At 39.9% G+C, this 22,363-nt stretch overlaps 2 protein-coding genes across 5 annotated transcripts in view; one reads left to right on the forward strand and one right to left on the reverse strand.

Annotated features, from left to right (window-relative positions):
- The window catches only part of SHPRH (SNF2 histone linker PHD RING helicase), a 1,098,091-nt gene that overhangs the window by 709,471 nt on the left and 366,257 nt on the right, over positions 1-22,363 (forward strand). The gene's annotated exons all lie outside the window — the stretch shown is intronic.
- Positions 1-22,363, reverse strand: part of GRM1 (glutamate metabotropic receptor 1) — a 296,627-nt gene that overhangs the window by 73,658 nt on the left and 200,606 nt on the right. For all 4 annotated transcript variants that reach the window (XM_050949474.1, XM_050949475.1, XM_050949476.1 and 1 more), the window contains exons 5-6: positions 9,846-10,092; positions 1,003-1,171 (exon numbers count right to left, since the gene is read on the reverse strand). In XM_050949474.1, coding sequence (XP_050805431.1) covers positions 1,003-1,171; positions 9,846-10,092 — 416 coding nt within the window. The remainder of the gene's footprint in view (positions 1-1,002; positions 1,172-9,845; positions 10,093-22,363) is intronic.

Consider the following 22,363-nt stretch of genomic DNA (forward strand, 5'->3'; position numbering starts at 1 on the left):
AGGTGGCAAATTACCTGTAGCTGGATATGAGTGCTATTATTTGGTAAACAGATAGAGATTTCATTTGTATTTCTACACCTCCTGTGGTAAGCATAGGGTACAAACAGATAAACATCTTTTTTTCTTTCAGGTGCTGTTGACAGGACAAAAATTTTACTCCTGCAGTGCATACCACTTTAAAAATCAGCCCCCTCAAGAGAACTGCAGTTATAATAAGTACTGGGTAATGACAAAAATAATCATGTTGTTCTTATTGTTACATTTTACAACAGTGGCACATGCTGAAATTTGATTCTATTTCTATAGCACTAGAACTGTCTAAATAACTGTAGAATTTTCAATAAGTATAAACTCCCAAAAGTATACTCACAAGCTAGTATTTGCATACATTGGGTACACTAGAACCTCAGAGTTACAAACACCAGAGTTATGAACTGACCAGTCAACCGCATATTTCATTTGGAACCGGAAGTACACAATCAGGCAGCAGCAGAGACAAGAGGGAAAAAAAGCAAATACAGTACAGTACTGTTAACTTAAACTATTAAAAAGTAAAGGGAAAGCAGCAGTTTTCTTCTTCATAGTAAAGTTTCAAAGCTGTATTAAGTCCATGTTCAGTCGTAAACTTTTGAAAGAACAATAACATTTTGTTCAGAGTTACGAACATTTCAGAGTTACAAACAACGTCCATTCCTGAGGTGTTTGTAAATTTCAGGTTCTATTGTATTTGATTTGAAGGTATAGATACAGAAGCACATGTGCTAGTACATTTTTGCATAAGAAATAGGTTTTGACTTCTTGTAAATGTTGATCTATGAATCTTTATATAGTCTTGCCTTTTTATACACTTATTATAACTGAAAAGTAAAGAAATTCTAAGCCAGACCTTTTCATCAATCTGTTTGCTCAAACCTGGTGAAAAAAATGTAGGCCTGTTATTTATTTCTCATTAATATGGATCTTCCTAGATACATAATATAGAGAAAAACTCCTGAGATGTACCTTAATTTGACCCTTCAAACAAGGTTCACTGCACACTGACCGGACCATTCCACTTTTGTTCATCTGAATCCTGAAATCATCAATATTCAACACCCCTTCATGCCAGGTTCCAATGAGTACATAGTCATAACTGTTGGGCTCTACGTACTGCAGATTCATGATGTCATACCTGGGAAGCGAAAGCAGAGAGAACAGTGGAGCCTCCTGGACACAAGTATTAAATCTGTTGACTCTTCTTCTTCATGGAAACCAGCTAATTCATGATTTCTGCTCCAAAAACTCTAAAATCTTTGAGGAGCTACCAACTTCTTCATTATTCAATATAGCCAACCCCAAGATTTCAAAAATCTGAGTCAGACCCCCAAAATCATGAGGATGACTTAAAAACAATGAGTTTTATAAAAGTAATACATTTTTGAGTTATTTTTCTTTGCCTTCTGGATTCAGAACCTTTAGGGTTACATTTGGGTCACATTTTCAAGCTTTTTTCTGCAATGATGAGGGCTAGAAATTTAATTTAATAAAAATGAAAGCTGCGATTCTCATGTAATCACTTGACTTCAGAGGCTGGTGCTTTAAAAATTCCACCAAATATTGAGAGACTTGTGATAAAAATCACCAGAGTTGGCACCACTAATTTCTACTATTTACTGGTAGGTATCCTCCAAGGGCTAGATTGTGCCTTTTATGCACAACCCTCAGTAAGGTGCAGTGTCTATCTGTGCTGTCCCAGAAGGAACTGTATCTCAGAGAATACGGCTCCTCATAAGACAATCTCCACTTGTTCTGGATGGAAAGTCCTTTGCTAAAGCCTATTTCAAGGCGCAACATATTGACCTCCCTTGCAGACATCCAATCTCCAGTGACGTCTGGGGGAGATGGAGTCCAGGCTCTGCCTACTTCCCATTTCTCCTCAGTTGCTACCTCCAAGACCAGGTGGGGAGCATGTACCCTTTGTGTTCCTCCAGCACCTGGAGGTAAGATTTGTGTAGGCCTAATGTGACCACACAAAGGGGCAACGGTAGGCGAGGGGAAATCTTTACACCCACTAATTTCCTTGTGTGGCGATATTAAGGCTAGTCACAATCTAGCCCTGCATTAGGGCACTATGGTGTTATGGATTCAAACTAAACAAACAAGAGTGACATAAATTATATTTAAAAAAAAACCCAAAAAAACAAAAAAACCCAGATTTAACAATTAACATAAAGTAGCCTTGCAAGACTGTCAGGCAAATGTATCAGCCCAGACACGAAAATCTGCTTTCCCACCCAAGGAAAGAGAACAGAATTTCCCAAGGCTGATATAAAGGAATAACGCAGCTTCTGTAAACACTCAGCTACCCGTCTTCACCCTCCACCGTCACACCCTGTCATCCTTGTGTGCTGGGTCTGATGTGTGAAAGTCTTTTATTGCTAATTGTTTTGCTCCTGCTCTCTCTCCCTGCCTGTAGTTTGTGCAAAGTGATGATTAACCACTGTAATTTCATGGGGGAAAATAAGTGGGAGTGATGGAATGAACAGAGGAGAGCAGCACAAGGAGGAGGAACCACAAGTGAGGATAGACAGGCAGGTTGGCTCTTGAGAGATGCGGAAGCAGATAGTTGTGGGTGGCAGGCGGGGGAGTGTTTTGATCTAAGTGGGGAGGGGAGTTGAGAAAAGGCTGCAACTGGAAATTGTGATTTGGACTGTAAATTGAGAAATATGTGCTGCTTTTTAAGGCTGAGAGTCCCTGCCTTAGTTTTCTATGTGATTGTTTCAGTTCTCTCAGATTGAATCTTTACATTTATATCGAGGTGAGAATGTTTGTTTTATTGTGAAGTGTTACTAATGTATATAGGCTGGGTAATGAAGGGCACACAGGAGTCTGTGCCCTTAGTAACAGTTAGAGATAGGTGGTTGGTTCTGGATAAAGGGTTCATCATACCCAAATCTTTTTCTTTTCCCCTCAGAGGTTCAAATAAATAAAATCTGGTGTGCTGGTTTAAAAAATTTCAGATACCTTTGCGGTTCCATGTGCATGAGCCTCCGAACCTCTATCTGCCTGCCTCTCATTATCTTCTTGTTTTGCATATCTTTGGTGGTATATGGTCTTTTCTAGAGACTTTTCAGAGAAGCTGGATCCATTATAACTGTGCTTATGTAGGACCCAATCCTGCAACTACATTTGCGTGGGCAGACTCATTTGCCAATACTGAGCTCCACTAAAGTCAGTGGGGCACCATGTGAGTGTGACACTCTGTACCCCAAAGCAACACCCTGAGACTCCCATATTTCTTAGGTAATCTACTTTGATCTATACACTTATTACTTATAATCACTCAAAATCTGTCTTGCTGTAGTTAATACATCTGTTTTATATATTTTACCTAAAAATAGTGTGGTTTGAGTGAAGTACTTGGAAAAATTTTAGCTCAGTTAACAAAAGCTGGTGCAGGTCCACTTTTCTTTGTAGAAGTAGTGGACTGGGTAATAAACTTTCAGTGGTCAGGCTTTTGACCAGGGCAGGATGGTATAGTTCAGGGGTACAAGGCTAGGGAGCAGTGGGGGATTGGCTGGAGCCTCTCTATTGTTGGTTCATGAGTGGCTGGCAAGAGCATTCATGTAACTTAGCTGCGGGTGTTCCTGCCTGTGAACTTTTGTGTGACTGCAGGACCTGGAGGGGACGGCAGCTTGTCACAGTATCACAGTGTGAGTGGGAGCCCAGGTTGGTGAGACAGAGGGCTCAGCAGTACCCCAGTTCCAGGCTGCACCCTGGGAATGCCCGTCACAGTGGGCAGTTTATGTATGAGGAGCGACTCACTTCAGAACAGCTCTGTATATGTACAGAGGTCCATCTGTGTTGCTGCAGAATGAGAGCTTTGGTTGCTAATTAAAAAGGAGTTTAGAAAAGAGACCCATTTCAAGGTAATCAGGAGGCAATTCCTCCCCACTTCCCTGTTCTTATAAAGGGAGAATATGAAAAAGGAACAAATTCTGATGTTCAATAGCTTTGTGTATAAACCGTGCAGTACTGCATGAAGCAGTATCCTCAGGGTCCATTATAATGTAGATGTGATATAAATGAGTATAAATGAGCATTAGTAGTTATCTCCTGCTGGAGAGCAGAACCTATTTGTTTCCTATTATCACCTTGAATTAGACAGATGTATAATCATGTACTCTGTACTGGAACGTGAATCTCTGGGAGGAAGACAGAAGATTATTAAAGGCTCGCATTGCCTTCATAGAACTTTGAGTCTATATAGGTGGTTTGCCTTTATACCTTATCTCAGCATGTGCTAAGTCTTGACTGATGTTGCATTAATGCTAGTTTATACTACGTAATATGGTTTTTTTAAGTTTCATCTTAACTATCCCTCTTGTGCTTATGTTTCTAAGTGTCCTCCTTCATATCATTATTAGCCAGCTGTCAATGTATACAGTATGCAAAGGAAAAACTCTTACAAAATCTTAAGACGTGGAAAGTTTTAGCAGTGCTTTCAGCTTTAAGACTGACTTTGAAGTTTTAAGTCATAATGAGATCTACCAGACAAGCTGAGTGAACAGATAATTGGGTAGGAAGTTTATTTCTTCTTTTCTTTTCTTTTCTTTTCTTTTCTATATATGCATGCACAAAAGTTCTACTCTGAATAAGCGGAAATGAGGTTTAGGGTAGTGTTGAGTTCTTTCCCTCCACCCACACATTGGTATCAATGTTTGTCTCAAACTTGTTTAAAAAAAATCTCAGACAGCTGTAACAAAGCAGAGAAATTTCCAGCCAAAAAGGAATTTGAGAAAGCTGTGAGCCATTGAAAAATGAGGGCAATTAAGGAAGTTGGATCTCATCCTTAAATATGGCAGCACTAATTATACCTATTATAATATATTACATGCAATAAGCTACAATAAAACAATCTTAAGGCTGCAAAGTCAGGTGTTAAAAAACTCTAAGACTAGAACCCATTATTTTCCTGGCTCTCAATCAGGTGCACCATTCCTTGAGTCAAAGGGGAGATGGAGTGAGGGGAGGGAGGAGGGGCAGCTGCATTCTTGCCACTCCCCTACCGTTTCCCATTCTGGAGCTCTAGCTTTTGACTATCATTTCGAAGGCTCATGGCATACTCACTGCAGATGAAACATTCAGAGATTTTACCAGTAAATCCCCCATAATCTCTACTGATTAAGTCCAAGTGAGGCTTTTAACTTGATCAAGTCTAGGTTGTTTTCCATGGAGACAGCAAAAGGCATTCTCTGACTCTCCCACTATCCTGTCAGATCTCAAACATTTGCTATCATGCAGGGAAACATGAGAGCTCTTCAAAGACAGAGGTGGTGGGACGCAGAGAGGAGAAATAGTTGAACCTGTTTTTCTCTATGCTCATTATTAGAAATGGCCCAAAGTTTTTCATTAAACCATTTAAAAAATATATTCAGAGTAAGGCAGAAAATACATCTAGGAAAATTTCAGACAAGTGGATAAAGTTGGATAGAGTTATAAGAAAATAGAAAGCGTTAGGCATCCTTAACTATGGATGATGCAATCCTCTCCGTCTACAGTTACAATCAGTGATGGCTTACAAGCATCAATAGTTAAAGGATTTTGTAAATAAAATACAGTATAAACATTAGTGTTCAAGATAGGAATCTTGTTCTTTTTGGTCTCGTAGGGGTTTATTTATTTATTTACACAACAATACTGCAAACTAAGGCCTGGTCTACACTACACGTTTATACCGAATTTAGCAGCGTTAAACCGAATTAACCTTGAACCCATCCACACAATGAAGCCCTTTATTTTGATATAAAGGGATCTTAATACCGGTATCTGTACTCCTCCCTGAGGGAAGTAGCGCTGAAATCGGTATTGCCATGTTGGATTAGGGTTAGTATGGCCGCAATTCAATGGTATTGACCTCGGGCGCTAACCCACAGTGCACCATTGTGACCGCTCTGGACAGCAATCTGAACTCAGATGCACTGGCCAGGTAGACAGGAAAAGCCCCGTGAACTTTTGAATTTCATTTCCTGTTTGCCCAGCGTGGAGCTCTGATCAGCATGGACTGTACGGGAGATAACTGGATCTGATTGCTTTATGGGGAGACAAATCTGTTCTATCAGAGCTCCGTTACAGAAGATGAAATGCCAAAGCATTTGAAAAAATCTCCAGGCTATGATAGACAGAGGCGACAGCAGAGACTCAACACAGTGCTGCATCACAAGCGTAACGGAAAGCCAAAGAATCAAATAAACGCTCATGGAGGGAGGGAGGGGGGACTGAGGACTCCAGCTATCCCACAGTCCCCGCAGTCTCCAAAAAGCATTTGCATTCTTGGCTGAGCTCCCAATGCCTGAAGGGTCAAAAACATTGTCCCAGGTGGTTCATGGTATATGTCGTCAATTTACCCCCCTCCCTCCCATGAAAGAAAAGGGAAAAAAATTGTTTCTCGCCTCTTTTCAATGTCACTGTATATCTACTGCATGCTGCTGGTAGACGCGGTGCTGCGGCGCCGAACAGCATTATCCCCGCCCCTTCTTTTCCTGATGGCAGACGGTACAAAAGGCTTGAAAACCGTCCTCATCATCCTATGAGTGCTCCTGGCTGGCCTCGGTGAGGTCGGCCGGGGGCGCCTGGGCAAAAATGGGAATGATTTCCAGTCATTCCCTTCTTTAAGCTTTGTCTCCTGGAGAGGCAGACGGTGCAATAGGCTTGGTAACCGTCCTCATCATAGCAGCTGGAGGCTGAGCTCCTCTTCCCCGCCTCTTTCATGTCTAAATGAAGATTCTGTACTGCCTGGACGATCATAGCAGCGGGAGGCTGCGCTCCTCTCCCCCCAACCCTTTAATGAGTAATGGAGATTCTGTCCTGCCTGGAAAATCATAGCAGCTGGAGGCTGCCTCCCCATCATTTTATCTCACTAAAAAGTCAGTGTTTCTTATTCCTGCAGTCTTTATTACTTCATCACACAAATGGGGGGACACTGCCACAGTAGCCCAGGAGGGTTGGGGGAGGAGGGAAGCAACAGGTGGGGTTGTTGCAGGGGCACCCCCTAGAATAGCATGCAGCTCATCATATCTGCGAGATGTCTGGGGCTCTGACCCGGAGCGGCTGCGCTCTCTGGTTCTCTAGTAGACTTGCCCCATATTCTAGGCAGGACTGACTCTATTTTTAGACAAAACATAAAGAAGGGAATGACCTGGGGAGTCATTCCCATTTTTGTCCATGCGCCCTTGGCCGACCTCAGCGAGGCTAGCCAGGAGCACTCATGACAGCAGCAGATGGTGCAATAGGGCTGGTAACCATCATCACCAATTTCCAAAGCAGCAGACAGTGCAATAGAGCTGGTAACCGTCTCTGCTACCTTGCAAAGGCAAATGAATGCTGCTGTGTAGCACTGCAGTACCGCGTCGTCAGCAGTATCCAGTACACATACGGTGACAGTGACAAAAGGCTAAATGGGCTCCATGGTTTCCATGTTATGGCATCTGCCAGGACAATCCAGGGAAAAAGGGCGCTAAATGATTGTCTGCAGTTGCTTTCACGGAGAAAGGATTGAGTGACGACATTTACCCAGAATCACCCACGACACTGTTTTTGCCCCATCATGCATTGGGATCTCAACCCAGAATTTCAATGGGCGGGGGAGACTGCGGGAACTATGGGATAGCTACCCACAGTGCAACGCTCTGGAAATTGACACTAACCTCGGTACATGGACGCACACCGCCGAATTAATGTGCTTAGTGTGGCCGCGTGCACTCGACTTTATACAATCTGTTTAAAAAAAACAGTTTCTGTAAAATCGGAATAATCTCATAGTGTAGACATACCCTAAAGCTGAAAAGCCTTTTACCTGAATGACCAGAAATGCACTGACAGCTCACTTGATTTTGGTGGGCCGCTCGCAAGTTGTGGGTTTTACAGCTTAAGATGTTACTTTGAGTTCAGTTGATAATGTGCTAGGAAATTCAGCCACTGAATATTTGCTAACATAATAGCAAATATTGTTTGTTTTCTCTTGTTATATAAATAAATAACATTATTAAACTTTAAAATGTTACTCCAATGCAGTCTGAGAATGGTTCCCATAAATGCGGAAATATTAAAATCTCATTTTTCCCCAGGGACACAGTCTCCTCATCTATCCCTGTAAAACAAAAGGTCACAGAAAAGGCAATCTGTTCTGTTCCAGTGCTCTTTGCTTTATTTAATTGACAAAATGTTGAATACAGAATGGAGCTTTATATTTCATTAAGGTATGGAGACATGTTGGCATTGATGAAATGCTACTGTACATTCATCTACACAAGTCAAGGACCTTTCCTCTGTACTGTAGAAACACTGGGACATATTTTTGAAGTCAGGTATGCACCACTGAAAGTGCAAATTTGCATAGGCCTAAATTCCTGGATGTATCCAAATGTCTGATACTTTTTATTTATTGATCTAAATTGCCTATCCTGTGAGCAATATACACTGGTACACGTATGAAATATATGGAAAACTAAGGATAAAATCCAAAAATATTCTTGTCCATACTCATCAACCCAACCGTTAAAATATAAGTTAGCAGCAAAAGAAAACCCACTCTGATCCAATCCATCCAAATTCTAAACCTCTCCTACGAACAGAAACTGGGGGGAGGGGTAGGAGAGGAATGGGGGAGGAAGGGGAAGAAGTGGGAGATGAACCTTGCAATAGATCAAGGGGTGACGGGAATGTGTTCCAGAGTCCAGAACCACTCGTGGAAATATCCTGTCATAAACCCTCTCCTTTTTAAATTGAGGGCTGTAAACTGTAGCCCCTCTGCTGTTCACTGCTGCAGCAGCATTGTGTGAGGAGAGAGGTGGTCTCTCTGGTAACCAGATCCCAAACAATGTAAGGACTAGCAGATCTAAATGAACACCAAAAACTAACTGGTAGCCAATATGAACTACAGAGAACAGGTGTAGTATGTTCCAGTATGAAGAATTACAGAATAGACTGACAGCTGCATTATGCATCAATTTAAGTTTCTAAATGATCTTAAGGTGTAGCTGTATTTGTCCAGGTATGTTGACTGTAAGTATGTAAGGCAATTACTGGCCCCTAACTCTTAAAATCTGGCCTAGTCTACAGGTCTCTTTGGCTGAAGAAATCCAGACAAAATGCACAGCATAGGGCTGATGAATGAGGTGATGGGGTGGGCTGGAGTGGGAACTAACTAACCAAGAGCACAAAGAATAAAAGGTGAAAAATCAAATTTCAGTTTTAATAACCTAAGGTGTTAATAAGAGAAGCAAGAACTAAAGACATTTTATGATGACACTGGCTCTTGCAGACATTCTCTGAAGCTATCTGCCAAACTGTAAGTCTCATTTATTCAGGGCACTCTCTTTGTGCAATGCCATTGATCAAACATTCACAGAGCTTAGTCTCTTCCCACTCACATCAGTGTAACAACTGTATTACTCTACTGACCTAAATGAAGTAGCTTTTGATAGACACTGGTGTGAGTGAGAGGAGACTCAGGCTCAAACTCACCGAGCTGAAACACTTTAGTACAAGTCATGCAACCGAATCATCTTATAATTACTCAGAAAAGCTTTGAGGCTGAAACCCCAATGGTAACTCAAACTCAGAAGTTATGTAAGATAGGTGGCCTCCTCTCTCCAGAAACACTAGAAGGGGTTACACACCCTATTGTAACTCCAGTCCCATTACAAGCTGTAGCCATCAATAGATCATCCAGTATCTGTCACCCATTGACAAGGCTAAGTTCACCCATATACCCCAATTTCTGACAGTTTCTGCATGCTTTAGTTTTTCTAGCTGTAGTAACACAATTCTTTGCTTTAATTCATGGACATGAATTAACTCCTTACCTTCCAGGGGCATCTCCTTTTTCATCAAACCAAATTTCCTCTCCTGAAACGCCAATGAACGAAGACTTTATGAGGAATTCCAAGAGTTTGCTACCATCGATGGGCGTCATGGCATCACACAGCCCAACATGTCCTGGGCAAAGGGAATGATGCATATTTTGCAGGCCATGTGCCATAGCATAGATAGCATTGATGACAAATCCCATTTTACTGTCCTGGACATAGTTTTCTTCTAAACTCTCATTGCCTACAACAATAAGAAAAAAAAACATTACCATAAGACAGAAATTAAATAATTGCAGGTACTCATGGAATAAGGAGGGAGATTTACATGATTTTTCAAAATGTTAGCTAGCTGATTTCTCTTAAATACTTTTGAAGCATAAACAATAAAACTGGTTTGGAATTTCCCAACAATTTTTTTTGTTTGAAAATGTGAATTTGTCAAGACTGTTTGCAAGAAAGGGCTGTTTTCAACAAATCTCCTGATTTGACAATTAAAAAAAATTTTTTTTTGGAAACTACTGAAACTTTGAGAGGAAAAATGTATGTATTGATTAGAAACAACTTTGTTTTGAAATTTTAATTTATATTTTAAAAAAGTTAAAAATAAAAATGTTTTTAAATTATTGAAACTAAATGTTTCAATTGATCTCATCCAATTTTTTTCTGGATTATTTGTTTGTGAAAATTTTAGATTTTTGACTTTTTGTCCTGTTTTGGGACAGGAAAAAATTTCAAAAAAAAATTCAAACTCATGCAGAAAGCTCTGTTCAAATAAACAAATCTAAATCAGCAGAATCTTAAAAAGATACTGAAAAGAACTCCCATACTCACTGCAGAAAAATTGATAAACTATTGTTTATAGTAATACAACACTTTAAAACACTAGTCCACGTGTGCCATGTTGGATTGCTGTGGACAATGAATAGAAGGTCTTGATACCCAAAGATTTTTTATGTGAGTGAAGTGTAAAAGGTGCTGAATTAACAGGCATTGAAGTCTTTCTCCACAGAACAGACACAACATAGCAGTGAAAGTTTTCCCACATGTGACCTTCAGATCTGAACCACTGACTTTCAGGACGCTGTCAAGGAAGGTCCTGATCCTGGTGGTGTTTCATGGGATGCAAACACCAATCCAATAGGAAGTAGACTATTGCCACTATTTTCTGTCATGAACTACTGAAAAGCTATCAGCCAAAACTGAAAGCCTCCATATCTTTTTCCCACTCTCCTGAGTCATACTGACCCACCCTACTCAATGTCTAATCTCTGCCATCCAATTTCTTTTTGTCCATGGAAGTTCTTTGGTTCCATTAGGAAAAAAAGATGTGAGAGCTACCATGTGTTAACTGATGTGTTAAAATTCTAGTGTAAATGAGGGAGTTGTAATGTGTGTTAGCATGTCAAGTAAAGCCATCAGAAGGGAGTTATCTGACCTGTAAGATGTTCAAAGTACACCTTTTTTCCTAGTGTAGGCATTGTCCTATCTTCAAAGCGGAAATGAAGCAGCATGCGGCCTTAGCTACAGTGGCGCTTTACAGCGCTGCAACTTTCTCACTCAGAGGTGTGAAAAAAACACCCTCCTGAGCGCAGCAAGTTACAGCGCTGAAAAGCGCCAGTGTAAACAGTGCCCCAGTGCTGGGAGCGCAGCTCCCAGTGCCGCAAGCTAATCCTCATGAGGAGGTGGAGTACGTGCAGCGCTGGGAGAGCTCTCTCCCAGCGCTGGCGCTGTGACCACACTCACACTTCAAAGTGCTGCCGCGGCAGCGCTTTGAAGTTTTGAGTGTAGCCAAGCCCCTCGAGGAAGGTGCTCTGATAAGGCAGGCATTCCCCCCACTTACCTCCCTCACCATCACAGCTCAGACATGTTACCTGGTGACATGTCAGAATGATATTTCAAAAACAGAAATACCTGGGTTTCCTTGGGCATGGGTCCCCATTAGTGTAAGGGTCCCATTTATATTGGTAAGAGTGTCTAGTTTCAATAGCTATTCTGCAGTATTCTGATTCCCAAGTACAAGAATGAGCCATGCAATAATTGGTTGGTATGGCAAAGAAAATAGTGTTGTAAAGGTCACAAAGTGCTGGAAGCAAGTCATGTGTTTCTCATGCTGCAGTGGATTTCACCATTATTATGAGCACCAACCGCCTGCAGCTGCAGCCAGGGCTATATTTCAGAGATGCAACATTTCTTCTAGTTTCCACATCGCAGCAGCGACACAATTTCCATTCAAACAGCACATGGCCAACAAAGTCATGTCACCAGAAACATAGTGAGATAGAAACGTTACAAGTAAGCACATAGAAAATCTACATATCTTATACCCTGTGAAGTTATAATATATATTTCAGGTCAGCACAGATACATTAGAACATGTACCGCATACAAGAAGTATCACATGATCTAGAAAATTATCTCATCCAACTTCAGTGAGGGATTTGATTATATTTCTACCCAGCAGGCAACAATATCGATTGTATTTAAATGTGCCTTGTCTGTGGATTAGCACATTGGAACAGAAGCACCATACAAATGCCACTTTACCTTCCTTTTCTATTAGCGCAAGATGAGTATTGCCTTCATCCCTCTTTGTAAGAAAGCTTTAAGGGAGTGAGGCTCTGCACTGCAGTTCCCTGAGACCCAGTTTAGAGCTTTCAAGTAGCTGTCAGAGTGGAGATGCAGACAGGAGAGCAAAATGGCCCAGGGAATGTCAGAGTAGAGCTTCAAGCCTGCTTAGCTGCACAGTGGTTTCTGCCCTAATGTGGCATCAGCCTGAGCTTCCTCTCTTCATCAGTAAAACAATAGCTCCCAACATTTCAAGTGGCTAAAGCGGGATACATAATGCCTGTCAAATTTGCTCCATCCATGCCTCCTTAGACAGACACAGAGGGATAACTGGTCCAAACTTGAGTTGCTCTATTACCCTGTGCACCAGGTTTCAATGCCACTTCATTTGGGGGGGGGGGCTCACAAATGAGGGACATGAGACAAACTGCCCTGCAACCTGGAGAAGTGGTTTAGGAGAGTGAAAGCAGGATAGTCTCGTGAAACTGAAGGAGAAGAGAAATAATTTAACAATTTTTTTGCTATCCCTGCTCTAGAAGACTGCTTCTTGCGGGAGCCAATGTCAAAATCTATGTGTTTCAAATTTTCTGAGATAAAGTACTGGTCAGGATGATAGAGGAAGACACATGAGACAACTTGCAAATATTTTAAAAGAGTCTTTTAAAAAGACTTTTAATATGGAAATGTATGTGCTCAATTTTCTCATGACTTTCAGAGTTAAATCTCATTGGTAAATAGCATTAACTGTAACATTGGAGAGAATGAGGACTGCTTGTTTGTTTTTGACTAACAAAAGCGTCAAAATAAGTTTTGCACTGGTGCTCTGCTTGGAGCTTTAACTCTGGGGAATCTATTGCCTTCCCTGGTTTTAATTTATGGAAATAATTGTATTTCAACTAGAAATATCCGAAGACCTAGTATTATAATTAATAATCCACTTATCAGTCTTTTGGACAAAAGGGGATATCTCCCAAAAACCTACTTGATTTCTGTGTGAAGCCACCTGTCCGTCTAATTCTATTTCTTCATTATAAGTTCATGTACATTATGCATTTGAGTTTGTGAAAAATCTGTGGCACAGACAACTACTCACAGAAAATGTTATTTCTAACAAATTGAGGACAAGCAATTTTGTTCATCTCTTTGCGCTAGAGATAAAACTCAGATGTTAATTTATCCTCTTTTAAATCTTTAGAGAGCAGCTTTTTAATCACAGTGTTTTCATGAAACAGATAAAACATTCTATTCGTGATTTTTAAAAGTTGTAAGGTTGTCATTTTTACCTGCACCTGTATATCAACATTTAATAAGCAGAGACACCTCTCAGAAAAACTAGTGATCATTTTATTGTGTGAGATGCGGGCTTCACCTTCCCCTCTCACCCTGTGACAAAAGATCATTAGTGCACACTAGCTAATTTGTAAAAGCAGCAAAGAATCCTGTGGCACTTTATAGCTAATTTGAGCACTTGAAAGTGTCTGAATCAACATTAAAATAAAAGGTGTTTTTGTTATTTTTTTAGAAGCTTTAGCTTTCACCTTTGTAAGTAAAGAATTGTGATTTAGCTTCTGGTAAACCATGTGAGTACTGGATTAATTGAAAACACTTTAATTAGGTCATTATCTTTAGAATGACCTTGAAGGATTAAAGTGTCCTAAAATTTCTTCTTTATGCTATTTCTAGTAGCGTTGATCTTCTTTTAAGTTGTTTCAGTGCTGTTTTGAGTGGGTTTTTTTTAATCACAGTCCTGGTTTTGTTTGTTGCTTTTGCCAATCCTTTTTCTTCAAGATAAAAAAAATGTTCTGTTTGCACACAATGGGCACAGGAACCACTATGCATATAATAGAATTTATATAGTAGAGGAGGAAGAGAGAGGCCACTTAATTTAGGGCCTGATCCAACTTCCTTAAAGTCACTGGGAATCTTTCTTTTGACTTCAATGTTTGCTAATCAGGCCCATAGGATCTTCTATCAGATGCTTGCACAGCACTTTACAGACAAGGATGAATTTAGTCTAACAATAGATGAGGTAGATAAGAAAGTAGCTTTATCCTGGAGCATATTGGACACCATGCAAATCATGTTTGCTATCAACTCGAATTACTAAGAAACTATACTCCTATTAAAATTAAAATTAAAATTATGACTAGAAGGGAATTATGGTCAAATACCTAAGGTAAAGATAGCAAAAGCCCAATGAACAAACAAAAGGAATTTAGGGCATGAATTATTATTTGTTTGCAGCAAAGAATCCTGTGGCACCTTATAGACTACCAGACGTTTTGGAGCATGAGCTTTCGTGGGTGAATACCCACTTCCTTAAATGCATCTGAGCTCATGCTCCAAAACGTCTGTTAGTCTATAAGGTGCCACAGGATTCTTTGCTGCTTTTACAGATCCATACTAACACGGCTACCCCTCTGATATTTGTTTGCAGTCCTCAATGACGATTCACAGGAGGAAAGAATTTGGGAGGAAGAGAAGGGTTGTGTAAATCTTCTAGCTGGGTCTCTGCTTAATACATACCCAAGTGAAATTATCAGCAAATAATTCTGACCACCACATTCATTTAATAAAAATCACAATCTGTTCATAGACCACTTATGATCTGGAAAAGAAGTCAAGATGTATTGAATAAACTGTTACAAATTATTTGCCCAGCTGTAGTCATTAGTTCAAACGTTCATTAGTGACCAAAAACCATTACCATCTGCTGGCTGTTCAGTGAGACACAAAGTGCCTTGGTGATTTTGGGCCAATTAGCAGAGATTACAAAAACTTCTATCGCAATTAGCACCTTTGCTAACAGTATCAGCAGAGGCACTGGGACCTGGATGGGCCATGGAAATGATGCCTCTTCTGCTACCCAGTCTGCAGCCCTTCCAAGATTGAAACGCCTTGTGCATGGACAACATAGGAATTTAGCAATCAGAACTGGGGCTGTCAAGCGATTAAAAAAATGAATCGTGATTAATCGTGCTGTTAAATAATAGAAGAATACCATTTATTTAAATATTTTGGATGTTTTCTACATTTAAAAATATATTGATTTCAATTACAACCCAGAATACAAAGCAGTGGTGGGCAACCTGCAGCCCGCGTGCCACACGTGGCTTGTCAGGGTAATCTGCTGGCAGGCTGCGAGACAGTTTGTTTACACTGACCATCCGCAGGCATGGCTGCCCGTAGCTCCCAGTGGCTGCTGTTTGCTGTTCCTAGCCATTAGGAGCTACGGAAAGTGGTGGCCAGCACACCCCTGTGGCTCGTGGCCTGCCAGTGGATTACCCTGATGGGCCACGTGTGGCCCTCAGGCTGCAGGTTGCCTACCACTGATACGAAGTGTACAGTGTTCACTTTATATTTATTTTTTATTACAAATATTTGCACTGTAAAAACACAAAATAGTATTTTTCCAATTCCTCTCATGCAAGTACTATAGTGCAATCTCTTTATCGTGAAAGTTGAACTTACAAATTATGTACAAAATGTACAAATTTATGTACAAAAAAAACCTGAATTCAAAAATAAAACTATGTAAAACTTTAGAGCCTACAAGTCCACTCAATCCTACTTCTTGTTCAGCCAATTCCTCAGACAAACAAGTTTGTTTACATTTACAGGTGACAATGCTGCCCACTTCTTGTTTACAATGTCACCTGAAAGTGAGAATGGGCATTAGTATGGCAGTGTTGTAGCTGGCATCACAAGATATTTATGTGCCAGATGCCTAAAGATTCATATGTCCCTTCATGCTTCAAACACCATTCCAGAGTATGTGTGTCCATGCTGATGACAGATTCAGCTTGATAACAATCCAAAGCAGTGCAGATCGATACATGTTTGTTTTCATCATCTGAGTCAGATGCTACCAGCAGAAGGTTGATTTTCTTTGTCAGTGGTTGATCTTTTAAGACTTCTCATTCTCCACACCTCGTCCCTCTCAGATTCTGGAAGGCACTTTGATTCTTAAACCTTGGGTCGAGTGCTGTAGTTATCTTTAGAAATCTCACATAGGTACCTTCTTTGCATTTTGTCAAATCTGCAGTGAAAACGTTCTTAACATGAACTTGTGCTGGGCCATCATCTGAGACCGCTATAACATGAAATCTATAGCAGAATGTGGGTAAAACAGAGCAGGAGACATACATTTCTTCTCCAAGGATTTGAGTCACAAATTTAATTCATGCATAATTTTTTTAAACGAGCATCATCAGCATGGAAGCATGTCCTCTTGAATGGTAACTGAAGCATGAAGGACATATGAATGTTTAGCATATCTGGCACATAAATACCTTGCAATGCTGGCTACAAAAGTGCCATGTGAACGCCTGTTCTCACTTTCAGGTGACATTGTAAATAAAAAGTCGACAGCATTATCTCCCATAAATGTAAACAAACTTGTTTGTCTTTGTGATTGGCTGAACAAGAAGTAGGACTGAGTGGACTTGCAGGCTCTAAAGTTTTACATTGTTTTGTTTTGGAGAGCAGACGTAACAAAAAATCTACATTTGTAAGTTGCACTTTAACAATAAAGAGATTGCACTACAGTACTTGTATTACGTGAACTGAAAAATATTACAGGTATTTCTTTTGTTTTTCATTTTGACAGTGCAAATATTTTTAATAAAAATAATAATATAAAGTGAGCTCTGTGTTGTAACTGAAATCAATATATTTGAAAATGTAGAAAAACATTCAAAATATTTAATAAATTTCAATTGGGATTCTATTGTTTAACAGTGTGATTAAAACCGTGATTAATCGTGATTTTTTTAATTGTGATTAATTTTTTTCAGTTTATTGCATGAGTTAACCATGATTAAGTGACAGTCCTAATCAGAATCCATTTCAGCTACTTAAGTGAGGATGTCTGAGATTAGGCTATGTACAAATGAGCTATTAAAAAATGGAACTATTTTGGAAGCACAGTTAAGGGCTAGATCCTTGTATGGTGTGCAGTGAGACAACAAGGAGTCTTCCATGCTGGGCTGGCCTATGCAAGGACCTTCCAGCTCCTGTACTGGCAAGGGTTCTGGGACAGCTCCCTCCTAATTCCCCTAGAGGAGTATGAAGCAGCATAGGGACGGGGATGAAGGGGAGCCAAGGCTCTGTTATCTACCCCCTCTCCCCACCATGTACCAAAGAGTGCAGTACCCCATGAAGCGGTGGAGCAATGTGCACGCTTCCCCATCTAGTGGAGAGCTCTGGGAGGCAGACTCCTCATGCTCTCTCCTGCACAGTCCAACACTGCACTGCCATTACTACATTGGTTTGTGCAAGTACTATCCAGCTAGCTCCTCTTGAGTATCTGATACACAGAGTGATGTGCTGGCTACATAATGTATCTGAAAATAATGGGAAGTAACAACATACAAATATCTTAAGGTTTCACACCATAGGCCTTGCTGGTGTGAAATAGGAATAGCAAACAGTGTGAACCAAAGGCTGTGAGCCAGAGTGGGCCTGGTCTTGGCAAAATAACACCACATTAGGTATTAGCCAGTACCAAAGTAAACACATAACTGACTGGAAAGGATGGTACAAAAACACACACAGGTCTCTCAGGCAATTGTGTAAACACTCCAATCCCTCAGGTGAGGATGGGATGACAGGATAAGGATGTTTTGTTTGAACGAACAGGTACAAGGATAAGGGTTGTAACTAACCACGTCTGGAATGTAATATGTAACTTGTTTGTACTGATGCGTAAAAGGAAAAGTCATAGGAGGGGCAACTTTGCTCTCCTATGTGGTAACGTACCAGTAGCTCTTATGGGGTGCTAATACAGTGCTATGTCAGCAATAAACCTGACTGAGCAACTTTGCCACAAAACCGAGCCTGTAGGCTGTCTTTATGGTTAAGATTGAGGTCTGGTGAATTGATAAGCGGCATTCTCTGCTAGTGCAGCTGACATCGGCGCTCCAGAAACAGCAGCACTTAGGAGCCTTAACACTGCAGCAGCAACAACGCTCCGCAGCACTAACCCCGCACATCACAGAGGATCTGATATAAATGGATAATAAATTAATCTCACATTGTGGCAACAATATGATCAGAAAAAAATGACTGGCAGAAAGTCTCGCTAAAATATTTTTTCTTTCTCTACCCTTTCTTTTAGCCAATCCTCTAGAAAGTCACCCTGACCACAATTTTCAAACCTGGTGCCTAATCTTAGACCCCTTAAATCACTATTTAGGCATCTAAATAAAAAGTTGCTCAATTATGAAAGGTACAGATGCCTGAATCCTCCATTGATTTAATGAGATTTCTGCATATTCTGCACCTTTGAAAAAGATGCAAGCCTCTTATTTGGATGCCTAAATATGGATTTAGCATCTTATCTTTAGGCATGTAGATCAGAAAAGGTTGGCCACCCTACATTTCTCTTTTAGTTGCTAGTTCCTTAAAACTCTTTCCTTTCTGTGTACTCATTAACAAAACTGTCGAAAGCTTATGCCCAAATAAATCTGTTAGTCTTTAAGGTGCCTCCGGACTCCTTGTTGTTTTTGTGGATACAGACTAACACAGCTATCCCATGATACTCATTAACAGTTAATCCTAAAAGCAACCAAGTCCTTCTAATATGTTTTACATGTATTACCAGTCCTTCCCCTCTTACACTATTAAATATATTCATCCGTTCCTGGATGTATCCTAATTTTATATAATGTAAGATACACATACACACACATGAAGTGCACACTAGTATAAAGTACATTTACCTACCTATATCTATATATGTGTGTGTGTGTATAAATAGAGATATACACGCACACACCTATGCAAGTGTGCATTTCTTGTATTAAAGTATCCTAGTACCTATAGAATTCATATTGCAATGACGGTGGGAATCCTTTAAAATAATTAATATTTTATTGATGTTTTAGCTAGTATAAGATATATAGATATGAAACAGGGATAAATCTATGAACAGGCCAATAAAATATTAATGTTATAGGTTTTCCATTGTCATTGCAATGAGTACTATAGACACTAAGTTATTTTAGTGTGATTAATACAAGAAATGCATGTCAGTGTAGAGAAAGTACATTATTCTCTACAACAAATGCTCATCATATCAAATTTATTTTTTAAAGTCTTAAGTGCATCCAATTCATTACTAACAATAACAATAAAGCCTCAATTAGATCTTCATTTCCAAAGTGTACTGAGAGGTAGTCATTACTCTGAGGCAATTATGTCCATCTCCCAAATATAGTCAGACTATTGCAGAAGGATGAGACTGTGGTGACAATAGGTTCTTCTCTGTGAAAACCACTAATTGTCTATCTCGTCCAGCCTGCAGTTGTATGCTCAACTACCAAATCTTTTTCTGTTCTTAACATTTTGGTTCTCCAAGATGGAAGAGCCAACTCTAGCTGTAACTACCCGAATATGAAAGGAAAGGGAAGGATTGCCATTTAGTGATTAGAGCAGGGGATTGGGAGCCCAGGCTGGTAGGCTGTCTTGCTGATAGCCACTGACTTCTCTGTGACTTTGGAGTCTCCATAGCTCAGTTTAGCATCTGTGAAATAAGAAATATATTGATCTACCTTGCCAGGCTGTTGTGAAGTTTTACTAATAAATATATAAACTGCTATCAAACCCTTAGATGAAATGTACTCTAAGTCCAAAATATTACTGACAATAAATATTTAGTATTAGCTTGGGCTCTGATCCCAGACAGGAGTCCTTCTTATTGTCCTTGTAGTCGTCTAGCAACAAGAATAGTCCCTTGACGTAATAGTTTACCCCTCTGCTTCCTACTTTGATGTCACTTCCTGGGCAGCAGGTAAGCAGGTTGAGGAGCAAACTGACCATGCTGAGAGACTGAGGTGAGTTCATGTGATTAGTAAAAGATGTCAGAGAACGAGGGAAGATGGGTTATTTAGCTACTATCTAAAAAAACTATACTACAGATAAAACAGTCCAGTCATTGGTATTGCATGTTTATTATCTTTTTGATTGGTTGAAACACCCTTACCTGTCAAAGCTGTAAAAGGGTCAGTTATTTAAAAAAATAGGATATTTTCTTTAGCCCTGCAGGAGGCCTTCTGCATGGCATATCACCAACCTAAACAAAATAATCCAACACTCTCCAGAGTTCATCAAGGAGGTCTGTCCTTTGGCACAGCTTTCTTCTGGGTGACAAAATTTTACAATCTGCAGACTCTGCCCTGAGTTTTGAAACATACTAAACTTCTGAAATCTTGTAGTGCTTGTGAAGCTATAAATGAAGTTAGGAAGGCTGCAGACTTCATTTGCATGTTGTCTGGAAACGAAACCTCTCTCTTACTTTCATTTCCATATTCCAAATTGTTCTTATTTTCCCAAGCTGATAGACTCTCTTATATTAATGCAATTATGTTAGATCTATTTCCCCCTTAAAAGTTATGGCAGAATTATAATAACCAGTAGTAATACTCCTATCAACACTGATGGCGGGTGCCTAAATCAGATTTCTGTATTTAACTACCTTGGGGACTGGTTAGCTGCAAATGAAGAAAATTGATTTAGGACTACAAGTAAAGCTGCTGAGCATGGCGAAAGTCTGGCACAGGACAAGTGGAGTGATTTATGACAGCTGGATGCCTAAACTAGATAAACGGCACCTATGCAAAACCATGCTAAGACCAGCAATTCTAGAAGGATCAGAGATATGGGCAACCAAAGAGAGGCACAAGAAAAGGCTTGATGCCATTGAAATAAGATGCTTGAGGACAATGAGGGGTGACATTGCTGGATCACATGTAGAATGAGGTCATCAGGAGTGAGACCTATGTCTGTGGTTTAGAGAGAAGCTGCAGAAAGGAGGCTGAGATAGCATGGGCATGTACAAAGGGTAGATGAAGTGAATCCTGTTAGGGAGGCATTTGAGACTAGAGTTTATGGGTAGAAATCAAGAGGATGCCCAAGAAAACAATGGATTAGATGGTGTAAAGGAGGATGGAATGGATGAGGAGTGAGCCTGGAAAACACTGATCCAGCAACCCAATCTCAGTTAGCTGGGAAAGGGGAAGAAGTAGTAGTAGTAGTAGTGATGCTCTTGATATTTTCTATTCTAAGTATGAAGAAATATTAGGTACTCTCAGATAACTGTATAGTACCTATTGGAAAATGTTGCCATTTAACCACAATTATAATAATGCCTTTCTTTTAAAACTAAGCTTCAAAGAAAACAGGAAACAATTCAAATGCAGGTCTTTCAATTAAACCTCCTCAAATAGAAGTTACCTATGATATTTATATGTGCTAGAATATATATTATTTTTACTAGCAAAGTTGAATGAATACCTAATAGCTGTTCTAATTCCTGGATTCAGCTGCTTGAATTTAGAGGGTTTTTGACTTTTTAACTACACTTTCTCTCTCCTCTTCCTCCTCCTCAATGATAAATTCAGTGTTTAAAGCACACCAGAGTATAACTCTGACTCTTACCAAAAATATGTACTTAACCTTCAGGAAATACCATATTTGCTTCATCTGTATACATTTGCAACAGATGACTGATGCCTAAAAGTAATGAGCTTGATATCCATTTTAAACAAACTTAAACAGCTGGGCACCAAAAGTGTCCTAAAAAATCCTTGGCACATTGTTTCAGGATCTCCACATTATCCTTTAATTATCAAAGGGAGGAAAAACAGATATAAGTGCAAGCAGGGTTCTCTCTCACTGGGCCACAGAAGCAGTGAAAAAAAAATATTTAAATGTAGTCTCTCAATCCCCCATATCACATTATGTAAGCATTGATTTGAAGTCTGTAACACTGGAAATGGGACTTTCAGAAAAACATCCAAAGAGGAATTAATTTGGGAAAGACATGCTCTAATTCAATCTTGATTTAAAAATTTCCAATGATGGAGCACATTATGGATTTAAGAGCTTAGTGGCAAAGGTTCTGCAAAATTAGACTTGCATACACAGTACAACAGTGCCACAAGTAA

The sequence above is a fragment of the Gopherus flavomarginatus genome, chromosome 4 (genome assembly GCF_025201925.1).
Source record: "Gopherus flavomarginatus isolate rGopFla2 chromosome 4, rGopFla2.mat.asm, whole genome shotgun sequence".
Lineage (NCBI taxonomy): Eukaryota > Metazoa > Chordata > Testudines > Testudinidae > Gopherus > Gopherus flavomarginatus.